Source organism: Trichoplusia ni (assembly GCF_003590095.1).
Source record: "Trichoplusia ni isolate ovarian cell line Hi5 chromosome 10 unlocalized genomic scaffold, tn1 tig00002270_group9, whole genome shotgun sequence".
Taxonomy (NCBI): Eukaryota; Metazoa; Arthropoda; class Insecta; order Lepidoptera; family Noctuidae; genus Trichoplusia; species Trichoplusia ni.
This window is the reverse complement of record NW_020799679.1, coordinates 1-20,500: the sequence shown is the minus strand read 5'-3', so window position 1 is coordinate 20,500 and position 20,500 is coordinate 1. Positions and strand designations below refer to the sequence as shown.

Here is a 20,500-nt window from a genome sequence, read left to right as displayed (position 1 = left end):
GCTCTGTGGTTTTGTGTTGAGGTTGGCACTGGGATCGTCATCAGCTACGTAAACTGTTCGTCGAGTGCCAGCTGTGCCGAACGGTGTGGGTGTCGAAGCTAGAATGTAAAGAAGAGGGAGGTTAACTTCATGATGCCTATATTTATAAAAGAAATGAAAAATGAATTGAATATATTTACCGGCAGGTAGCCCTGTGTCACCTTCTAAACCTTGGAAACTGTTTCTGTGTGTCGGGGGTACCGTCTTATGTGGACGCCTTCTCAAGGACGCTCGTATTAAAGCATCATCACCGCCGCCGCTGTGAATCGATGTTCCAGAGAGCCTCCGTACGAAATTACTTTCACTGTTCAGCCTAGTTGAATCTAAGCTTGGGATGGAACCACTCATGTCGACGTTATCAGATTTCTTGAGCAGTTTATCATCAAATCTTCGAACAAAACTTGAGTCAATACTATGTCTTGGCGATTCAGCACTGGGATTTGAAGAACCTTGATCTTGGTCAGAGTTCTTAGATAATTTCTCAATTTCTTGACTACCTGGGTCGGATTCTCCTGATTCAGAACCTGCTAGGGTAAGCTGAGACTTTGATCGGCTTGCATCTTCAATTCTTTTGTTGTTTCTAGTTGGAACCTTGTTGATCAAATCGGTACCGGCTTTACGAACTCTCTTCACAAACGACGCGCCAAAGCCACGTCTTTTTGTGGTGCAATTGTCAAGCTTCTTGTAATGTTCCATGATTTTTTCCTCAAGCTTTTCCTTCTGACGGCACAAAGCGTTCACTTTATCGGCAAACATTTTCTCTTCCTCATGGTAATGTTGTTTGTCTTTTAGTGAATGGGCAAGTAGCTCATGATATTGGGTCAGAAGCTGCGATACATGATCCATCAAAGACCGCCTGTCGGCATCCAGACTCTTGTTCATTTGAATCAACATTTCACAATGTTGGTTGGTCTTATTGATTTCTAGTTCTAGGCTTGTAATTATTTCGACTTTAGTGTTAACTTCACCAGAAATTTCAGTATTACGTAATTTAAGTTGTGTTAATTCACTTCTTATATTTCTATATTCTTCCTGCATATTTCTGTATTCATTTTTCAGCCTATCACTGGCAGTAAAGAGATTTCTGAAATCATCTTTTAACTTTGAATGCTCTGCTCTAAGATTCGCCAGGTTCCTAGATTCAATCTTCAAATTTTCTCTTTCTATTTCAAAGTCTGCTGCTTTTTTCTCGAGATGTGTCAACTTTTCTTTAAGTTCACGGTTTTCTAGTTTCAAATCTCTAACAGTTACTTTAATAGGCTCTCTCTCACTAAGAAGTGTTTCATATTCAGTGTTAAGTTGTTCATGAAGAGTTTGAAGGGCAACCTGATCTCTCAATAAATTATCCTGTTTGTCTTTCAGAACTTCGAGTTGTTTAATGATTTCTTCCTTTTCAGCAGCAAGTTGACTATTTGCTAATTGTAAAGTCATTTGCTGAGAAATTAATGAGCCATTTTGTGAATTCAATGTCGCAATGTTCACTTGTAATTTGGCATTTTCAGCCTGGCTATTTTCTAAAGAAGCTTGCAGTGTCGCGAGATCTGATGTGAGCTGCTCAATTTGAGGGTTTATTATACTATCAATACTATTCGGGTTTTCATTGTCATGAGTGCAATCACATGGAACCAATTTCATTAGGTTGGCTTTGGCAGCAATTTCAGATATCAATCCTTCATGATCAACATTGGTAATAATTTTCTCTAACAAGTCTTCTATATTGACATCTCTATTAAGTATGTCAGTTGCATTTACCCCAAGTTTATCCATACAGTTTCGTAACTTATCAAAGTTAACCTTTTCTGAAATCAAATCTTTTTGTAGAGTTTGGATAGTTTCTGAGTCGACTTTCTTTTGAGACTTCAGTTCTTGAGTTTTTTGTTCTAGGTCTTGGAATTTGCTTGTAATAGTGTGGCTTATTTCTAGTTCTCTGGATAGCCTTTCAAGTTCCTTTTTCTTAAGTTCAATTTCTGTAGTAAGTTTATCCAATAAAACATCTTTTTCTTCCACTGCTTCTCTTAATTTGTTAACTTCTCTTTGCAAATTATGAGTATCTCTTTCACTGTATGTTAGTTTTGTTTTTAATTCCTCTGTCAGAATTATAAGTCCAGTGACTTTATCAGCTTCTGGCTTTACGATATTAAGCTCTTTAGTTCTCGCATCTAATGATTTTTCTAAATCATCAGCTCTTCTTTGAATAGAGTCACAGAGCATTTGGATCCTCTGCTTGTCCTTGGTCAAAGATTCTAAATGCTTTTCGAAGTCTTGTAGTTTGTTTTTCTCTGAGTCTCTATCAATGGATTGCCGATCGATGTACGTCTTTTGACTGTCAAGGGAATCTTGTAACTTTCTATTTTCCTCCAAAGCATTTCTGAAAACTTCTTCCAACTCAGAGTTTTGTGTCATAAGTCTGTTTGAATTCTCCTGCAGTTGTTCACATTTCAAAGTCAATCGTTTCTTTTCTTTTTCTAACTCAAGTACCTTGTCACTACTTTCCAATAAAGTTTGTTCTCGTAGGCTATCTATAGTTGATAACAGTCTCTTATTTTCTAATTCGAGTTTTAAAGCTCTAGCTTGAGCGTTACTAGTTAATTGTTCCGATAAGCTATTTTCACCCGATTCCAGTGTGCTTTCGCCTTCGTTGTCGGTATCTAAATTACTATTATTGCTTTCACTCAAAACTGACTTCGTGATGTATTGGAGATGGTTATTTTCTTCTATTAACTCTTGGATTTTCTGTTGGTCAGCATCTCGTTCCTAGAATAACGAAACATAATGAATTAGACCTTTTTATCACAGTCTTTAAGTATTTTCAAATTTAAACACTTACTAAGGCAATATCATTTGCCTCCCTCTTCAGTTTGATCATAGCAGCTTCTAAAGTAAGACATTGTTCAGCGCGTTTCCTAGCCCTTTGTAATTGTTCTTCTAAGGCGTCTCTAGTTTCCATTAAAGCTTTGTTATCTTCGCGCAATTCAGCTACTCGAGTCTTGTAATACTCCGCATCTGCAAGACGGTCTCGATAGCGCTGGATTTCCTGTTCCAATCTAAAAGCAATAAAAATCTTTAGTAGGTGGCTTACATATCATATCAGTCTTCCTGATAGACTTAGGTCAAAGTTTATGTAGTAAAACATACTAACCTACTTGGAATATTTATTTAGGATATGTATGAATTACCAAAATAATAAAGCTAATAACATACCTGTCGCAGCGTTCCGCTTTTTCCCTAAGAGCATCAACCTCGTCTCTGTAGCCTGCTGATTTTCTAGCTTCATTGAACCACTCCTGGCTTTCAGAACGTAACTTAGCCAGGACAAGTTTAGTGTGCTCTAGTTCTTCGCGGCATTCGGAAAGTTGTTCGGATTTTTCTTCCCTGGAAAGAAAACGTAAAATTCAGTCAATATATGCATCTGTGCTGCTGGTGTTGAGGGTTCACCAAGGGCCCAACCTAGGTCCTAATCAAAAGACCACCAACATCTCCAAAACTCCAAGCTGATTTGAGTCTCAAGAGGATGCTCATTAACAATCATTTACAATACTTACAGCTCTTGCCTCTGCTTCCTGAGTCTTGCCTTCCAATCAGCAAGTTCCACAGCAAGGTGTTGACTGTCACCGTTATTTTGATTAACATTCTGTGTAGATCGATTCTTCCCATTTTTGTTTTCGTTATCGTTCTCGCATAAACCTTCGTGTAGAACTAAGGAAGACCAGTTTTGTAGATAATGATCGCGTTCTTTAGCAAGTCGTCGCATGTGGTTGAACATTGTTGGTGATTGGAAGAGATCAATAGCGTCTGGAGTAAGAACAACGGTCTGCATGTCTGTTACCTATAAAATAAAGTTGATATTTGAAAATGCGGGGTAAAGGTCTGTAGAAAAAACTTATAACTAAAGTAGGGGTTTTCTACGACCTAACTGGATACGATAAGACGTACAATTCACTGGGATCATCCGACTCTCGAAAACCGACGCAAATTTCGATTGTGTAAAAATGTAAATAGGTATTTGTTTTATATACCAAACAGGAATCAAAAAAAAATTCTATCATCATCACCACAGTTCATCCAAAGGTATAATACCAAGACAGTAATGATAAATATTTCGAAACATCAATGACATGCAGGTTGAATATAAAACTACCTTAAGAAAACAACTAGTAAGAAAAGTGTCAACAGATCTTAAATGTTAAGCAACTGGCCAAGTAGTTGCACAACTTGTAAAGCAGTTTATAATGTCAAAGGTTCATCAAGGTCATTCACAGTTTGTTGTCACATTTTGTAAGTGACCTTTGCAAGTAGTAAATGTAAACAAATATTGTTTTAAAAATACCATTTTGTAGTTTATCGATTTTTGTTTGGTGTGCATTGAATTTGTAATACTACATTTTTTTTTGGAAAAGATAACAAAGCAGGAATTGGGTGGATGTGAAAAACAAGAGACTGAAAGGAAATGGTATTAACAAAGGGAGCCTATTTCAAGCAGTGGGTTATTCTATGCTTATGATGATGACAATTAAACAACTAGTATTATCCTAGAGACATCATTTTCAAATTTAAAATAAAAACCTATAAGGGATACAAGTGGACTTGAAATTCAGTTTTTTTACTTAACCATGTATAAAATATACATTCTTAACATAGATATCTACAACAGTTATCTATAACTGTACCTTAGCCAGTTAAACATAAGAGTACTTTTAAAAGACAATTGTTATGCAAGTCATGGCTGACTGGTTCATTTATCAGTTGAGAGACATAGGCTTATGTAAGTGGGGACTTCCTTATTCAATAAATAGATGATTGATTGCTTTGTTTAATTGTTTTAGAGCTTTGGTACAATACCAGTATGGGCAGTATGGTACTGCAAAGTCCTTGAGAACCTTATGCAAATTACATGTTAAATTTTGTATAGGTACATAAAATTTGTTGTGGTCAGTTTGCTTAGATTTTTAATAGTTATAATAATGGGATCATAAATTCCTCAATAGTATGAAAACACAAACAACATACCTGTTTTATACATTCCACAATATTATGCTGTAGATCAACATTTAGTTCCTTAATCCTTGTTATGAACAGCTCCTTATTAGGGCACTGGACGGCCGCACCAAGAAGCAGCAATATCAAGAGCTTCATGGTTTCCAACCCTTCCCTAGACTCTGGAGACTTCCCCAAGCAGATACACTCCGGAACCACTAACAGAGTCATACCTAACTCCTCTTCATATAAACTCTTCACATTTTTGATGATGGCATCAAAGTTCTTCACTCTACCCAGTATTAAGGCCTGGTCTTCTAAACCTGCTAGCTTTGTTATGTGGCATGATGGTTCCGGATCTATCTGCAGGTAAATCTGATGCAGGATATCTCCATTGAAGAGAGATGAATATTCTGATATGAGTTCTGGATTTGGAAGACATGATTTTAGCTGAAAGCATGTGAGAGAGAAATTAGAAACCAGTTAATATGTATACCTACTATAAATTTCACTAGAGGAAAATTAAGATTTTCCACTGTTAAAAGCCCATGAGTTCAAGGAAAGTATCATTGTCTAAAGTTAAGAAAAGACAACATCTTTAAATTTCTCTTTAAAATAATAGTGTACTCTTGTTTCAATGGTATCACACACCAACAATGTATCAATGAGCATCTGTGGGAACTTTACACATAAGTAGTAAACACAATGATGAATACATCACATTATAGTATAATTTGTAGGAAAAAAGCTATAAGGTTTTTTTTAACTTAAAACAGTAATAAACAAAAAATAAAACAAATAAATACAGTGCTATTTTCATCATACATATTTTGTGATGACAAGACTCAAAGGTTTATTTATAGAACAGTGTTTGTAATCACACAAATGTAGTAACAGCTGGATGTATAGAAATAATAACACAACAAACAAAACATAATAAATCAAAAGGGATTTATAGTACATAGTCAAACAATCATCAATTACAAAACAACTCAATCACTCGAGTGAAACAACAGAGAAAACGACATTTTTAGTATTCTCTCACCCTTGAGTGAAAGACTAAAAATAAACATTGAAACACTGCAATTCATGCAAAATTGACAAAACACCAAATTCATTCATTTGGAACGGCCATCTAAATCCATCTCACGCTTCATTTTTACGCGCACAGTAATAAAAACAGTGGTATGAATCGTTGTGCACTCACCCACGAAACCAGAGGCCCGTTCAAGAAGTCGTCGATTTCGGTACCAGACGCGGCCATCCTTGCCATGCGTTAGGATGATCGGAACCTAGTCCTCTGAGATTGCCCGGCACGCATTGCATCGAAGCAATGCTCTGTAATAAAACGAGCAGAAATTTCACTTAACATCTGCAGCAAATGTGAAAGAAATCTGTACTACTTTGTACCACAATAATTGTTCAAGACAAAGTTGACATTTGTTGGGAAAATGACATCCGTTGCTAGGTACAGATAAAAAATACTAAGTTAAGTTACACATATTAGTCGATTCTTAATATTGAGATCATTTATATCAATCTTACGACAGTGAGATGATGATATGAGACTTATGAGGGTGGAAAAAAATAACAAGCTTAGTAATCGTTTTAGAAGAGAAAATCAACACAGACATCGTCAATGCACAATTTATACTGAAGTCTAAAGTTAAATGAAATTATAATAACTATCGTTTGACAATTGACACACAACACAAAACTGTCAGTGTCTTATCACTGCAATCACATCGACTTGTTTCGCTGCAAGTTACGTTTGGTCGCGTTTTCTTAAACGAAACCGACTCATATATACCGAACAATGTTCAATTAAATAGATAAAGTAAACGTGAAACCTACAATCATGTTTAACAAACCTTATAATAAAGTGAAATTCCAAGACCAACAATTGGATGACTATGTACTTGAGGTAATCATTCATAATATTAAAATTTAAGTTAATATTACATTCTTTGTATCAGCTATTTGAAAATAAATATATGGTTAAAGAAATATAAATACAAGAACCTCAGGCTGGTTTACTTGTTCAATTCTAATTCATCACTAGATATTATATGAAAAACTAATAATATATCGTAGCTTGGCAAAATCCTTATTTTTATTTTCAGAATTCAGTTCTAAAAAGTAAATTACAAAGTAAGATTGATGCTCTATCAATAATGAACAGAGAGCTTGACAAGTGCAGTATGGAAAGGGACAGGTACAAGGTTTTGGTAGAACAGCTTACATGCAAGAAGACAGCCCCTGTTAAATCTAGCCTAGACCCTAATAATGTCGCCTACAGACTAACCCCAACTAACACTATCAGAGGTGGTGAAATGCTTGCTAAAACACAGGACCTTAACAATATGCTAAAGTTAGAGGTAATTTGGTAGATTTCATATTAATATTAGATGTTTGTATCATTCAATTGTTAAAAAAGAAATTAGTGTCACTAAATGCTACAAAAATAAATAAATTATGAGTTGGATGCATGTGAAACCATTTTAACAGAAATTGGTGGACAGTAAATGTGTGGGAAATAATTTGATTAAAATAGCCCATGGTGCACTGGACAAAGAAATTAGATATAACATATTATAATTAATCTTATTTTTTTTAATATTTAAATAAATGTTCTGTTTCATTTGTACTTCCCATGTAAAACTTGTCTGTAATTTTAGGTGGAAACATTAAAAAGTAAACTGGATGAAGCCACAGGAGATATATTGGCATTGAGAAAGCAGTTACAGAAGAGAGAGAGTCCTAATGATGAAGTCAGTGGCAATAAGAAGTTGTCCACTATATTCACCTATTCTCATAAGGACTATGAGCAGTTGGTGATAGAACTTGAGAAATTCCAAAAGAAGGTAATGTCTTTTTGAAGCTAAAAATAATATCCGGCATTTTAAATACATATCTGAGATCTTCAAAAGGCATGTTAAGAAAATGTGTGTTTTTTTTATATGCCCCACTGATAGGTAAAGGTCTCCTCATCTGTTTTGAGCCATATGACACCCATGAGAGAGTATATCATTTTATGAATGCTTGTTTTTCCTGTACTAATTAATATACTTTATTTCAGTATCAACAAATACAGCTTGATTATAGAGCGACCTTAGATGAGAAAGAGGAATTGGTTTCCGACAGAGATTATTATAAGAACAAAGTACAAAGACTAAGCCATCAAATCAGCTACATACTGTCCAGTAGAGCCAAACTACAGGATGGCGATGAAATTGATCCACCAAAGCCCTTAGTCGATATAGATGCTTTAGTTACTGAGAATAAATACCTGCATGAAAGAATAACTCAGTTGCAAGTGGAAAAAGAAATTTTGAAGAGAACACTAACCAAATACAAGGTTAGATGTTTTAATTTATCAGTTACCTTTTTTTTTTCAATTTATGCACAGGATGTCACAATAGATAAACATGTTAATTTATTGATTTTCAGACTCTACTTGACAATAGGAGTAAGAACTACACTATGCATATCAAAAAAGGTTTTGCTGATGTCATGACACAAAAACAAGGTATTTCAATAATAATGTTAAATGTTAAAAATAAATAGAATTTATGGTGATGTTGTTTACATTTAATATTTCATATTTTTTCAAGTGAGAGAATTTTTGGACAATGTTAATTCTAAAACTGGATTGAAGCAGAGTTCAGCAGCTGAATTAAAATCTCTGTGTCTGGGGTTATTCGAGGCTCTCAATGACAAGTCTGTGGCACTGCAACATCAAAGGAAAACTAATCAGTATGTATAAGTTTTATTCTTTGTGACAAGGTATTATTCATTTCAAAAGTTTACTGTAAAACATGAGTCAAAATATATTAAGCTTAATTTCAAAGTCAAAGCTGATTGATAGTTTATCTCTCATCCTTTACTCGTTTCCTGCATTCAAATAATTTACGTTATTTGTAACTGATTATATCCCTTATCATTATGCTAAAATGTATTGTTTGCAGAATTTTAGCCAACAGAATAACAGAACTCGAAAAAACGTTAGAAAGTTGGTGTAATGGTCAAAAATACATTCCAATATTTCCATCACAAATGCTATTAGATGAGATCTTGACAGATTCTGGTTCCGTCAAATCTAATGATTCTAAAGACCAGCTGAAAACAAATGACAGTTCAGATTATAACAGAAGCAAGTATTCAGATAGTGATGACGAAATGGCTAAAGGAAGTAGTGAGGGATCGTCCGGGGATCTGAGAAAAACATATGACGGAACTGAATATCAAGAAAATGGCAACGGACGAAGCATTACCAAAACCGAACTACCCCAGGACTTACAAGAATTGGTCAAAGAAGCACTTGCAGAACTAAAGCCTTCTGGACAGGTCAATTAGACAATTCCTTTGCAATGTTAAGTACAATGTTTTGAGAGCTATTTATTAAGTTTGTAATTTGTGATAATCACTGTACCAAAGAAAATTATCTTAAATCATTCTAGTCTATTCAATATCAATTATCTAGTCTGTTATTATTGATGTATGTTTAATTATTGTTATTGCATTTTTATGTTGTGTATATTATATGATATCATGATCAAAATGATTGTTTGTTTTCAAGAAAACGGCAGAATATTTCACAAAAATAATTTATTAAAGTAACATTACATACTATCTCTGATACTCCAACATTAAAATCTCATTTCATACACATATCAAAACTATTCATATAACTGTCGCTTTTTCAAATGACTTCTCACTGGTCATTACAATTTATTGGTGTTTTCAACATCTCATAATAGCCATCAGGATTATTTAAAATAATTATGTATATTAATTTCTAAAAATACATGGCCAATTATATGTATGTACATCATGCATCTAAAATATAACGCAAATAATAGGTGAACACTTAAATAAAGTTGCATTGTATAAGTCTATGGTTCAATTGAAAATATAATCTAAATTATGATATCAATAAGGTAACAAACACTAAATAATAAAACCTTAAATAATATAGAATAAGGTAAATAATAATGCATACCTTAGAAAAATAAAAACAAACAATGTTTATGAGGAAGTTTAAATGTCATATCAGTTGATACACTTTAGATCCATTAGCTTATCTTGTTTTCACTGTAGTCTATTAAATGTTATGAAGTTGAAAGATATAATTCACGATTACTTAAACATTTATAGTTATCAATGATTAGATGAATCATCTAAATATTTAATAATCATCTATTTATTTTATCGAAATATTTAAATGGTGTGGCAGTATGTCAAAATATATTAAAGACTAGATTTCGAGCACAGAAATGAGACAAATTGAAAAACTCAATCCGAAAAATAATTTTTAACCTCGAATAATTTAAAGTAGAGAGAATTTTATTATTTTTTTTTTGTTTGCATTGTTGCTTTTCGTTGCGTGGATTTAATAATATTTTGTACGTGTGTATAACGCCATTTGGATATGCAGATTTTTTTAAGCCGGGTCCAGTCCCTGTGAATCCTTGGTATCCACGGAACTACGTTAGCAACTAACGTGATTCTTCGGTTGTCAGATGTACCGATGAGCTAATAATTGTTTCAGGCGAAAATTATACATGTCTGCAACCCGGCTTTAGCCATCACAACATATGCTTATCATACCCAATCATCGTAAGTCTATATTTCTCAATACTTTCAAGAGATGCTAGTGTAATGTTCTAGGGCGGCTGCAGTGTGGTGATGCAGCGCGGAGTAGTCGCTTCTCTGTCGCGCCGCCAAAACTAAGCGAGACAGCAGAGGGCGGTGTTCCCTCTCTGAGTATCGCTCATACGATTCTAAACCTTCTTGTAATTTCAATATGAGACTGTCGTAGTTCTTTCGGACGACTTCTAGAATCTGAAATTTATAAAAATCGTTTAAAATAAATTCCTTTAGAGGTACCTACATCCCGAATCTTTAATTGCTTGTCATTTGCATTTTTCGCCTTTTTTTTTGTTTGCGTATCAGATAGCTTAGTTTACAACCAATGTTAGAAGGGTAGAACTATCTGTTTTCATAGCTAGATATCTTTATCACAAGAAAGAACAGAAAAAAGGGACTCTGGACATTGCACTCACCTGGTCTTCTGTAGGGGTAGACAGATTTTGCGAAGCTAACCAAGCTTCAATCTTCGGGGAGAAGTGTTGTATGATAGCACGTACGTTGACTAAGCAATTGGCTAATCTCAACGCCTCAGCTTTGAATTCACCGTCACTGGTCGAATAACGTAGAGCTGTTGATTAAAAAGAAGGTTTTATTACATGAAGGTTTAGTATGCATATTATAGCGATTTATAAAAAAAGGTGTTTTTCTAGCTTACCCATGTAGAACAGATTATCGAAAACTTGATGCATCCGAATCAATTCATAATATAATTGGTCATAGGATGCCGGGGTTGGCAAAAACGTATCGCCAAATGTAATAAAAAGGTTGAAAATGTTGACAACCTAAAAACAAAAGAAAGTTCATGAAAAAAACGAAACTACCAAAACTACAATACATATTCGATTTCCAGACATACCTGTTGGGCCATAATAAAAATATTATGCCTTCTAAGTAAAGTGCTCTCATTTGTAACTAAGAACTTGAGTAGAGCAATGAGGGCGGCCCAAAGAGGTCGCCAGTCCCTTGCGAGTCTAACTCGACACCGCTTTTGATAGCTCAGTAAACGTAAAAGTACTCCCACACATAACTGGTATAGTTCACCGGGGAATTTCTTCAATAGATGGCACATAATGAACTCAACAAGGAGATCTGAAATGGGAATATTATTAATCTTAGGCCTCAGGGAACTCCACCACCAAGTATTTTCACCTCTCTTTCCGTTTTGAAAAGCGTCTCCCGCACTAAGGATTTTCAACCTTATGTCTCGAGGGTTTCACAAACATTCAAGTAACATACACAAAGATACCCCGACAAGCGAGCAAAACAAGCGTTTGTGTTATCTACAAAGCTGCCTGTCTTATGTCTGGGAATACGCGGGGATCGAACCAGCGACACGTCGCGCCTATTGGTTTTGACGTGGTGACCTCAACAGTCAACTACTCGGCTATCAGCGCAGTCGACCTGTTACATTACTGCAGCAGCAACTTACCAATCAGAGTGGATGCGAGGGGTTGTGAGGGCGGCTCCTCAAGGACAATTTTCCTGTGGCGCATTGGAAGCCTGTACAACTGTACCTATAATACAAAAAATCCATTCGATAACAAATTAAGTTTTTAATAACAAATATCGAATGATGTGTATATTACCTTAAAAGTAAGATTTTGGTCGTGCATAATAGAATTAGCGAACTGTTCTTCTACTATACAAGTTAGGATGATGAAACAAAGGCTGCACTTGTTGATGCTTGACTCCATTCGTGTGTCAGCCATTACAATGGAGCTGGAAGTAAAGGTTTAGAAAATTTACTTAGGAAAAAAAAACATTTTTAAGCGACTTCAAAAAAGGAGGTTCTTATGCTATAGCAATGTTATATTGTATTGATCTGACATAGGACTTGCTGTATCCGTCTTAATGCGAGGCCAATACCTTTTTACTCATGTCCAATCTTTTATTGATTCCATCTTTCTCCAAGGTTGCTAAGCTAATGCACCAGTACTTGAAAAAGGAGGAATTTTAATATATTTTGAACAAGTTAATATACTTACCAATACTGAAAGAACGTGACTAGTAGATTTGTTGGCTGTTCATTGTCTAGCGCCTGAATTTGTGTTAAATTAGGTGGCGTCTGTAAAAATGAAGGAGAATATACATTATCAGCACCAAATTACCAGACAAAAGGTAATACAGCAAAACATTATTATTGTAAAGTGAATCTTACATCTCAAACATACAGTATCTTTTACCTGGTGCGGTGGAAGGGTCGCGGGCGGTGACGGCGGCGCTGAAGAGGCGGCTGCTGACGATGAATGAGCTAGTGTCGTCATGAAGTTACGGTTTAAATGTGCTGCCTCATATAATGCTAATAACATGCCTTCTTCTCCGCCACTGTAGATAAAGATAAAGATATTCACAAAATTTAAAAATACCTACTCAAGATTTTTACATAACAAAATGATAAAAGAAGCCATTTTGTCTAAGGGTGGGTTTTGACCTCTTCACCGAATTGTAGTGGAATTCTAAGATCTATGGACTAAGATGGAGTTTAAGAAGTGCTTATACTATGAGCTGTTGAATTTTGGTAAATTGTCGATAAGCTGTAAATTAAGTCTGGGTCTAAAGTCTGGGGACAACATGATAAGTCTTGTTTTAAGATTTTATAGTAAGCACATTGGTTTGTTTTTGTGTGCTTGGTATAAAATCCAAAGTTATGCCCCACATAGATGTTCTACATATTTCAGTTTGAATAATACATGATTAAATATATCAAATTGGCGAAACTAAGAGACAATGGTAGTCCTACAGTCACGAACATAAGAGCTACGGTATGATATTTATATAATATTCATTAATAATCTACAATATTAGAACGATGCTTATTGGCATACAATAGTGCTTAAGAAATACTACATTTTTACTGTACTTTTGTGTATCAATCAATCATAATCGTAAACCAACTATACAATCGTAACACAATTTTAATGCATGCTTCCAAGAAAGATAAGACAGCTTATCTGATTAGGATTTGCAAGAACCTCGAGCATTAACATCGTGGTTCAACTACTCAGTTAAAATGACGAAATTATACCATCTAAGGAGTTTACTGTAAATGAGGTTAAATGTTTAGTTCAATGGTTGAAATGAGTTTGAACAGGTGTTTCAAACTATCATTGTTAAATGAATAATAAAATTAAAGAAACATATTATAAAGTCAGCTTAAAATAGTTTATACTTAAACTTTAAGAAAAGCTGTAAGAAATTCCTGTTTTATTCAAATCAATCAGGCTCAGAATCAAAAAGAAGGCTTTTCAAAAGCTGCTAGTTACTGAATTCTATAGTTCTGTAGCGGTAGTAATTTTTATGGGTCGTTTCACACTTTTTATGACCACAGTATGGTGACATATTCATTGTTTGTGATAGAATCGAGAAAAATATGCGAAACGTATATTTCGGAATCACAAATACCTATCTGTGTTTTTGTTATTTTTAAAGACGCGTACAATATATGCTTTTCTTACATTTAACAGACAATTAAGTTAAATTACACAATGAAAACAAGTCATAAACTTTATAATTTTCAGTAATTAAATGTACCTGTTCCTCTGCCCTCTAATAATAGGCTGTGTTTCATCACTGGTAAGGAATATACCGCCAACCATACTGGTGAGAGAAGAGAGCCAGCCTCCGCCGCCGCCGCCTCCTTGCATGCCCCCAAATGTGGACATGACGTAATCATTTAGTGCTGCTGTTATTACTTGACCATACCTTCAAATACAAAATTAAGAGATCATTGACCAAAGAATATTGATATAATTGGTTATTCAAAAGCATAGTCAATCACAGCTTTTTTAACTGTATCTGTATTTTTTTATTGGTAAATAAAAGCGTTAATAGCTTACCCATTTAGTGCCAATTCATCATCTAATATTGACAACTTCACAACATAAGGATTTGCTGATTCTTGTTTTTTGTAGTTTACAAGGAACATCAAAAGCATGACTACATCATATCCTAAAAGACAAACAAACTATAATTATACTGAATAAGAATAAAACCTCATTAGAAAGGAAAAAACATGCTGATTTTGAAATATACTAAAAGTATATTAACATAAAGACAGCCCGTTATCCATCTATACATAGTATAGCCTATTGTCATTAGGATAATGGACTCTGATATTGACCCAATTCTAGCAATTACATTATAATAGACCTAATGGAATAACAATACCATTCAAATATATTTATTACCATGATGTTGCCTTTCTGTAGAAGTGCATAAGAGCTGTATTAGTGGCTCAAACAATGAGTTCTGCATAAAGTATTCTACCAGAGGATTGTCATCAATGTTATCTATGCCAGTTGCAATGACCAAAAGAAGTTTCAAAACCATTGATTTCAGGCTGTCTGGCACATCACCTGCGAAAAAAGTATATGAGCTGTTCTTAATTTGAATATACATATATTTGAAATACGAGCTTTCTTTTGCTTAAAAGTATGAAGATTTGAAAAGAAAAGGTTGGACTAAGATTAAAGTTTGTTTTATTTAATGTTAAAATCCAATTTAGGACCCATGAACCAATAATTTAATCATATGTATTATGAGTTATCTTGTCTCTTAATCTGAAAATACTAGTGATATTTGTGGGCTTAAGGTATTACCTGATAATATAGTACTACAGTGTTCAAACAACTTTTGCATTTTATTGTCAGCATTCTCTGAACCAATTGTGACTGTTTTGATATTTATGTTAGAGTCCTGGCCAGCTCTTTGGTACATTGTTATTAACAGAGCACTTAGAGTTTGGAGAGCATAAACTAATCTGTAAAAATAGAATCTTGTTAACACCTACTTTTAATAAGTAAACATAACCTTGTAAGAACTAGTACTTGAAACACATTTTTAAAGTAATAAATAACAGGAATTTATAATTCAATAAGTCATTGAACTATAAGTTAATACAATATGTTTGTGAATGTTTATATTAGTATTTACCTTATGTGGTGTTCTTGCCCCAACATTTCAATACATTGAGACACAAGCAAGTTTATGCTGTCTTTCATGTTCATAAGTTGTTCAACAGAAAGTTTGTGAATCTCAGCTTCTAACTGGGGTATTTTGGGCTTCAAAAGAAAGAACTCATCCCAGAAAGTAGCATTATCAGTCGTTAAATCTTCGCCACGAAAGAAGGATTCGTAAATTTGAACTACTTCTCTTTGAGGTGTCTTTTGACCCTGATCCACTTCTCTTGCGTGTAGCCATATCTGTTATATTTTAGGAAGCACGACTTATGCACTCTTTCCCTAGATTCACCTATACTACGCCAGCTAAAGATGCCTTATCGGGCTTTCAATTTCTATGACAAATTATAAAGTAAATAACTTATCAGAGAATCTTAAATACGAATAGTAAATTACAGTTCGGTGTATGATTTATAGCAAACTTCGGTATCAATCGACCAAGTTAATGTAATTAAAAAAACTTGAAATTACTGAAAAGTCAACAAAATCGTAAACTTTCGTCACGTCTTTATTTTTGACACTCAAGTGAAATGAAATGTCAAGTGGAAACTGACAACAGACGGTGACACAAAACATTTAAAAACAATTAGTTTGCGTCGCACACGCGTTGCGTACGGACGCGCGACCGCCTCCGTGCGCTATCAAAAATGTCGACGGTGGTAAAGTGTAATAACTGCAATGTTGTTATTAATGAAGTCCTTGCATTTATTTGCAACAAGATTGATGTGATGGATGAAGAGAGCATTAATAATAATAATTAGAATACTTTATGCAGAACTCATTGTTTTGAGCCACTAATACAGCTCTTATGCACTTCTACAGAAAGGCAACATCATGGTAATAAATATATTTGAATGGTATTGTTATTCCATTAGGTCTATTATAATGTAATTGCTAGAATTGGGTCAATATCAGAGTCCATTATCCTAATGACAATAGGCTATACTATGTATAGATGGATAACGGGCTGTCTTTATGTTAATATACTTTTAGTATATTTCAAAATCAGCATGTTTTTCCTTTCTAATGAGGTTTTATTCTTATTCAGTATAATTATAGTTTGTTTGTCTTTTAGGATATGATGTAGTCATGCTTTTGATGTTCCTTGTAAACTACAAAAAACAAGAATCAGCAAATCCTTATGTTGTGAAGTTGTCAATACATTGTGTTCATACTTTACTAATATTTTATGAAATGTTTTAAAGTATTTACCTTGTCCGATTCCATTATTTACGGGAATTAATTTAGGGACGCCTTAACGGAGTGCCATATTTTTTATTGTTTTTTAATTACAAATTACAATATTTTTTAAGGTCAATAAAATATAAAATTATAAAAACAGAATTCACCCTGTGGTGAACTATGGTGGCTATTTATAAATCTGTATTTATAAATAGTGGATATCACATATTGTAAAACCAAACTATTTGAGAGACAGTGTGAAAGGGTCCTAGTTTTTTTAATATTCTGTGGCCTGTGCTTTTTGGATTTGCATTTTGTTTTTGGTTTACGTCTTCACCAAAATTGCAACAAGGGCCATTGCTGTGTGGTGTATTAGTCTGAAATATTTAAATATCAACAAGAATTAAGAAATGAAGTCCAAAAAGCGTCGCCATACATCATCCGATGATTCCGATGATTCGGATGCAAGTTGTAATAGCAGTTCTTCTGGCAGTGATAGTGACGATTCTTCCGCATCGGAGCACCGCTATAGCAAAAAGAAAAGGAAACGTGCTGATTCTTCGGACTCCGAGAGTGAATCAGACGATCAAAAACGCTCAAAAAAGCGTAAGCATAAGAAAAAGAAGAAGAAGCATGGCAAGAAGAAGCGCCGGTCAGATTCCGTGGCAGTGAGTGGGTCGGGCGCTGAGGAAGTGTCTTCGGTCAGCGAAGGCGAGATATCGAAGAAAAAGCGTAAACATAAGCATAAACACAAGCGTGCACGAAGTTCGTCGGCCAGTGTTCGAGGTGAGTTGTAGACAGGATTAAACTATTTTCTACAGGATTAAAAACCTTATCTTTCTTCTACAACTCTAATCTTACATTTACATTACCTATTGTTTTAATAGATGAAGAGCAAATGCAACGTCGCCTCCACAGTGTAGTAAAAGAACGTCGCGGTTCCTCTGAAGAACGCAATCAACCAATACGGACATATTACAATCAGTAAGATAATTTTGTATATTTCAAATCCTACTTTTCATTGTAATTATTTCACTTTTTAAAATTTCTTAAATTCTTGGGGTTTACTTGCATTTATGATAGTTTGAATAATTCTATTTTACTAAGTGGACCCGTATGTCTAATTTAGGAAAGAATACCAAAGATCAGTATCACCGGAAGATTATGAAAGGGATCGAGAAGTGCAAAGTTCTACCGGGGCTCCAGTAAGGAGAGGCGGCACCAGTATCCAGATCAGTATCAGCACTATGATAGGGGGGATCGTAATGATAGGTAATTGTTTTCATCATGTACAATCTTAAATATTGTGTAATTCTCTATTACACTTCTTGATTACATTATTGCAGATATTCACAATATCGCCATGAAAGAAATTATAGGAATAGAGAGAAGTATGGTCAAAGCTCTCATTATCATGATGCTAATGAAGATTATAGTAGAAGGCAGAGGATTATGAGTATAAAAGGTACCTCATGAGTACTAGTAAATGTTTGCTTGTAGCAAATTAAAAGCTGTTTCTTTTATATGTGTAGCAGCATTATACTGTTTAGAAGTATAGCTAATATGTGGATGTTATCTTTAGGAATCAAAGGTTTGAAGACCACAGGTCTCCAGAGGAAGAGTATCAAAGGAGACCAAGAGAACAAGATGAACGGTACCATCCAAGAGAAGAAATGAGAGGTATGCATTTTTTCAAATTATGACTTTCTTTGTGTGTAAAATGTGTAAAGTCAATTCTTGTTTAAAACAGGTCAGTTCCAGTTGTTCCAGAGGATATTCTAAACACATAATATATCTTCTTCCTGTTTTATTTTTTATACATCAAATTCTTGCATCACAAATAACAGTTTAAACCAAATTGCTATTATGCACTGATTGGTTTACAGATGAAGCCAGAATTATGAACAATAATTTTATCTTGTTATCAAAGCCTACTATTGAAACACTCAATTTCAATCATAAACTGTATTTGGTTTGCTCTAGGTTACAACCGCTACAATCAATATGAAGAAAGATCCGGGCTAAAAGGCGTGACTTGATGAGAGGCGAGACTTCCGTGAAAGGTTATTAGTCTTTCATTTAATTACAGTATTTGTTAAATCCATAGCATCTAACGTTAGTTACTCTTTGAGTACAAATCATTACATCAAAACTACTCGCCATTAACTGATTAAATCTTATTTCTTATCTTGTTGTGCATAAGCTACATGTGTGATTAATTAAAAAAAAAACACTTCCTTCAAATGTCTCATCACATACCTACTAATAAAATAATGGAGTTACTGTTTACTTAGTAAGATAACAAGGGCATTTGACTGGACACTGTTAATGGCTAATTAAACATTTCTGTTTAATTTTTATTATACAAGATTGGTTACTCTCTAAACTCAAAGATACTACATAACTTGTAAAAATAAATATGACGTCCTTCATGAGGTGGTTTAATCGTGATCACCCCACTAGTTTCGGTCCCCAACCAGGTTCGTTTCGATAGTCCGGTAAAATATTTTATTATAATTTAAGCTCAAATATAACCTTTAAAAATATTGTTAAAGGCGAGGTCAACCTGAAAATGACCGTTACCGTGAAAAAGAGTACCCCGACAGGAAGGAGAGATACCATGAAGAAGCTTACTCCTCCGATAGGTATGAAATCCGTATCTACTTCTACCACATTCCTAGACATAAGCACTTTACATTCATAAGATAATTTGAAAGGAATAACAGTTTAATTTATCAAACCATTTACACTATAAATATAAATTGAACAGTGTTAATATATTGCATGAGTGTATGCTGGCCCCGGTGGTCAGTAGCAGTGTCTGCAAAGTTAAATAACTATATTTATTTTTACAGTGACCACTCTACAGAAAGATATAATCAGAACATATCGATGTTGCAAAGATATTTTAATACTTGCACCTTAAACGATACTTGCAATAGGAACTTGTGATACCGTCAATAGTTATAAATTTGAGTGCTAATTAGCAACTGACGAATATTTTGAGGATTGTGCAGGCGCTATCTTTGCTTTTGAGGAGAATATACCTATATTTAATCAAATATACCAAAAATATTTAAATAGATTTAGAATAAAACGAAAGCTGTATAATCATATTTAACATAGAAGTAGATTACAGCTTATAATGAAGAAATGAATAACGGATGAACGTAAAGGATGGAACTATGGAATTACCGTTTTTGGTTCAAAAAGAATGTTTAGGTTTTTTAATTCTGAAAATATGCGGCAAAGAATAATGTCGCGCTAAGATTAACATTCTTTATAAATATAATTATTGATCACAACATCGATGGAATAATTATTTTTGAAGAACTAGACACCAGAAGATTTATGAATAATTGGTTTTGTTTGTATTTATTCAACATGCAGGATCTAATTACCTAAATTATGAGGCTTGAAGGATAAGCGGCATAGCTAAATGTTTAAAACTGAATTGAGATAAACAGACAAACATATATTATGTTTGTTATTTGTTATTGAATGGGTGCCCGAAATAAATACGTAATTCATTATAAAGTCTTAATGAATTTTTTGTTGATTACTACTTGTTTTGTCGTGTCTCCTAATTGTCATCAACAAAGCATGGTTTATTAACTTTTGCTAACGTCAATCAGTAAAAATACCACGTTGATTTTAAAACTATTCTAGTCTTTTTTGCTAATAAATTAAGATAA

At 34.1% G+C, this 20,500-nt stretch overlaps 4 protein-coding genes and 2 long non-coding RNA genes across 7 annotated transcripts; 4 read left to right on the top strand and 2 right to left on the bottom strand.

Annotated features, from left to right (window-relative positions):
- Positions 1–6,485, bottom strand: LOC113506328 (protein Daple; the record flags this gene model as incomplete). The annotated part of the gene is given in 7 exon segments (XM_026889173.1): positions 1–98; positions 180–2,793; positions 2,867–3,083; positions 3,241–3,411; positions 3,582–3,865; positions 5,047–5,463; positions 6,221–6,485. Coding segments are annotated over 7 exon segments (3,867 nt in total), but the record flags the coding sequence as incomplete, so codon positions are not given.
- A 225-nt stretch (positions 6,486–6,710) lies between these two features.
- Positions 6,711–9,574, top strand: LOC113506330 (coiled-coil domain-containing protein 149). Of its 2 annotated transcripts, XM_026889175.1 has the most exons (7): positions 6,712–6,937; positions 7,137–7,391; positions 7,692–7,877; positions 8,093–8,371; positions 8,464–8,542; positions 8,628–8,769; positions 8,982–9,574. In XM_026889175.1, exons 1-7 carry the CDS (start codon positions 6,872–6,874, stop codon positions 9,367–9,369), a joined length of 1,395 nt encoding a protein of 464 aa, XP_026744976.1. In that variant the 5' UTR covers positions 6,712–6,871; the 3' UTR covers positions 9,370–9,574. The 2 variants fall into 2 exon arrangements, with proteins under 2 accessions (XP_026744977.1, XP_026744976.1); XM_026889176.1 differs by lacking the exon at positions 7,137–7,391 and having other exon boundaries at positions 6,711–6,937.
- A 30-nt stretch (positions 9,575–9,604) lies between these two features.
- Positions 9,605–15,864, bottom strand: LOC113506329 (armadillo-like helical domain-containing protein 3). Its single transcript, XM_026889174.1, is given in 14 exon segments — positions 9,605–10,857; positions 11,079–11,233; positions 11,321–11,447; positions 11,522–11,754; positions 12,095–12,179; positions 12,252–12,384; positions 12,651–12,730; positions 12,849–12,990; positions 14,197–14,367; positions 14,502–14,613; positions 14,853–15,020; positions 15,264–15,424; positions 15,598–15,816; positions 15,818–15,864. Coding segments are annotated over 14 exon segments (2,034 nt in total). The 3' UTR covers positions 9,605–10,656.
- Positions 15,865–16,216: 352 nt separating this feature from the next.
- Positions 16,217–16,745, top strand: LOC113506332. The gene is made up of 2 exons (XR_003401718.1): positions 16,217–16,460; positions 16,699–16,745. It is a non-coding gene; the product is annotated as an uncharacterized LOC113506332 (long non-coding RNA).
- Positions 16,746–17,107: 362 nt separating this feature from the next.
- LOC113506327 (pre-mRNA-splicing factor CWC22 homolog) lies at positions 17,108–18,482 on the top strand. Its single transcript, XM_026889172.1, has 4 exons — positions 17,108–17,591; positions 17,693–17,789; positions 17,935–18,077; positions 18,388–18,482. Exons 1-4 carry the CDS (start codon positions 17,216–17,218, stop codon positions 18,480–18,482), a joined length of 711 nt encoding a protein of 236 aa, XP_026744973.1. The 5' UTR covers positions 17,108–17,215.
- On the top strand, positions 17,990–18,828 carry LOC113506331. Its single transcript, XR_003401717.1, has 3 exons — positions 17,990–18,077; positions 18,388–18,485; positions 18,789–18,828. It is a non-coding gene; the product is annotated as an uncharacterized LOC113506331 (long non-coding RNA).
- The last annotated feature ends 1,672 nt before the right edge of the window (positions 18,829–20,500 follow it).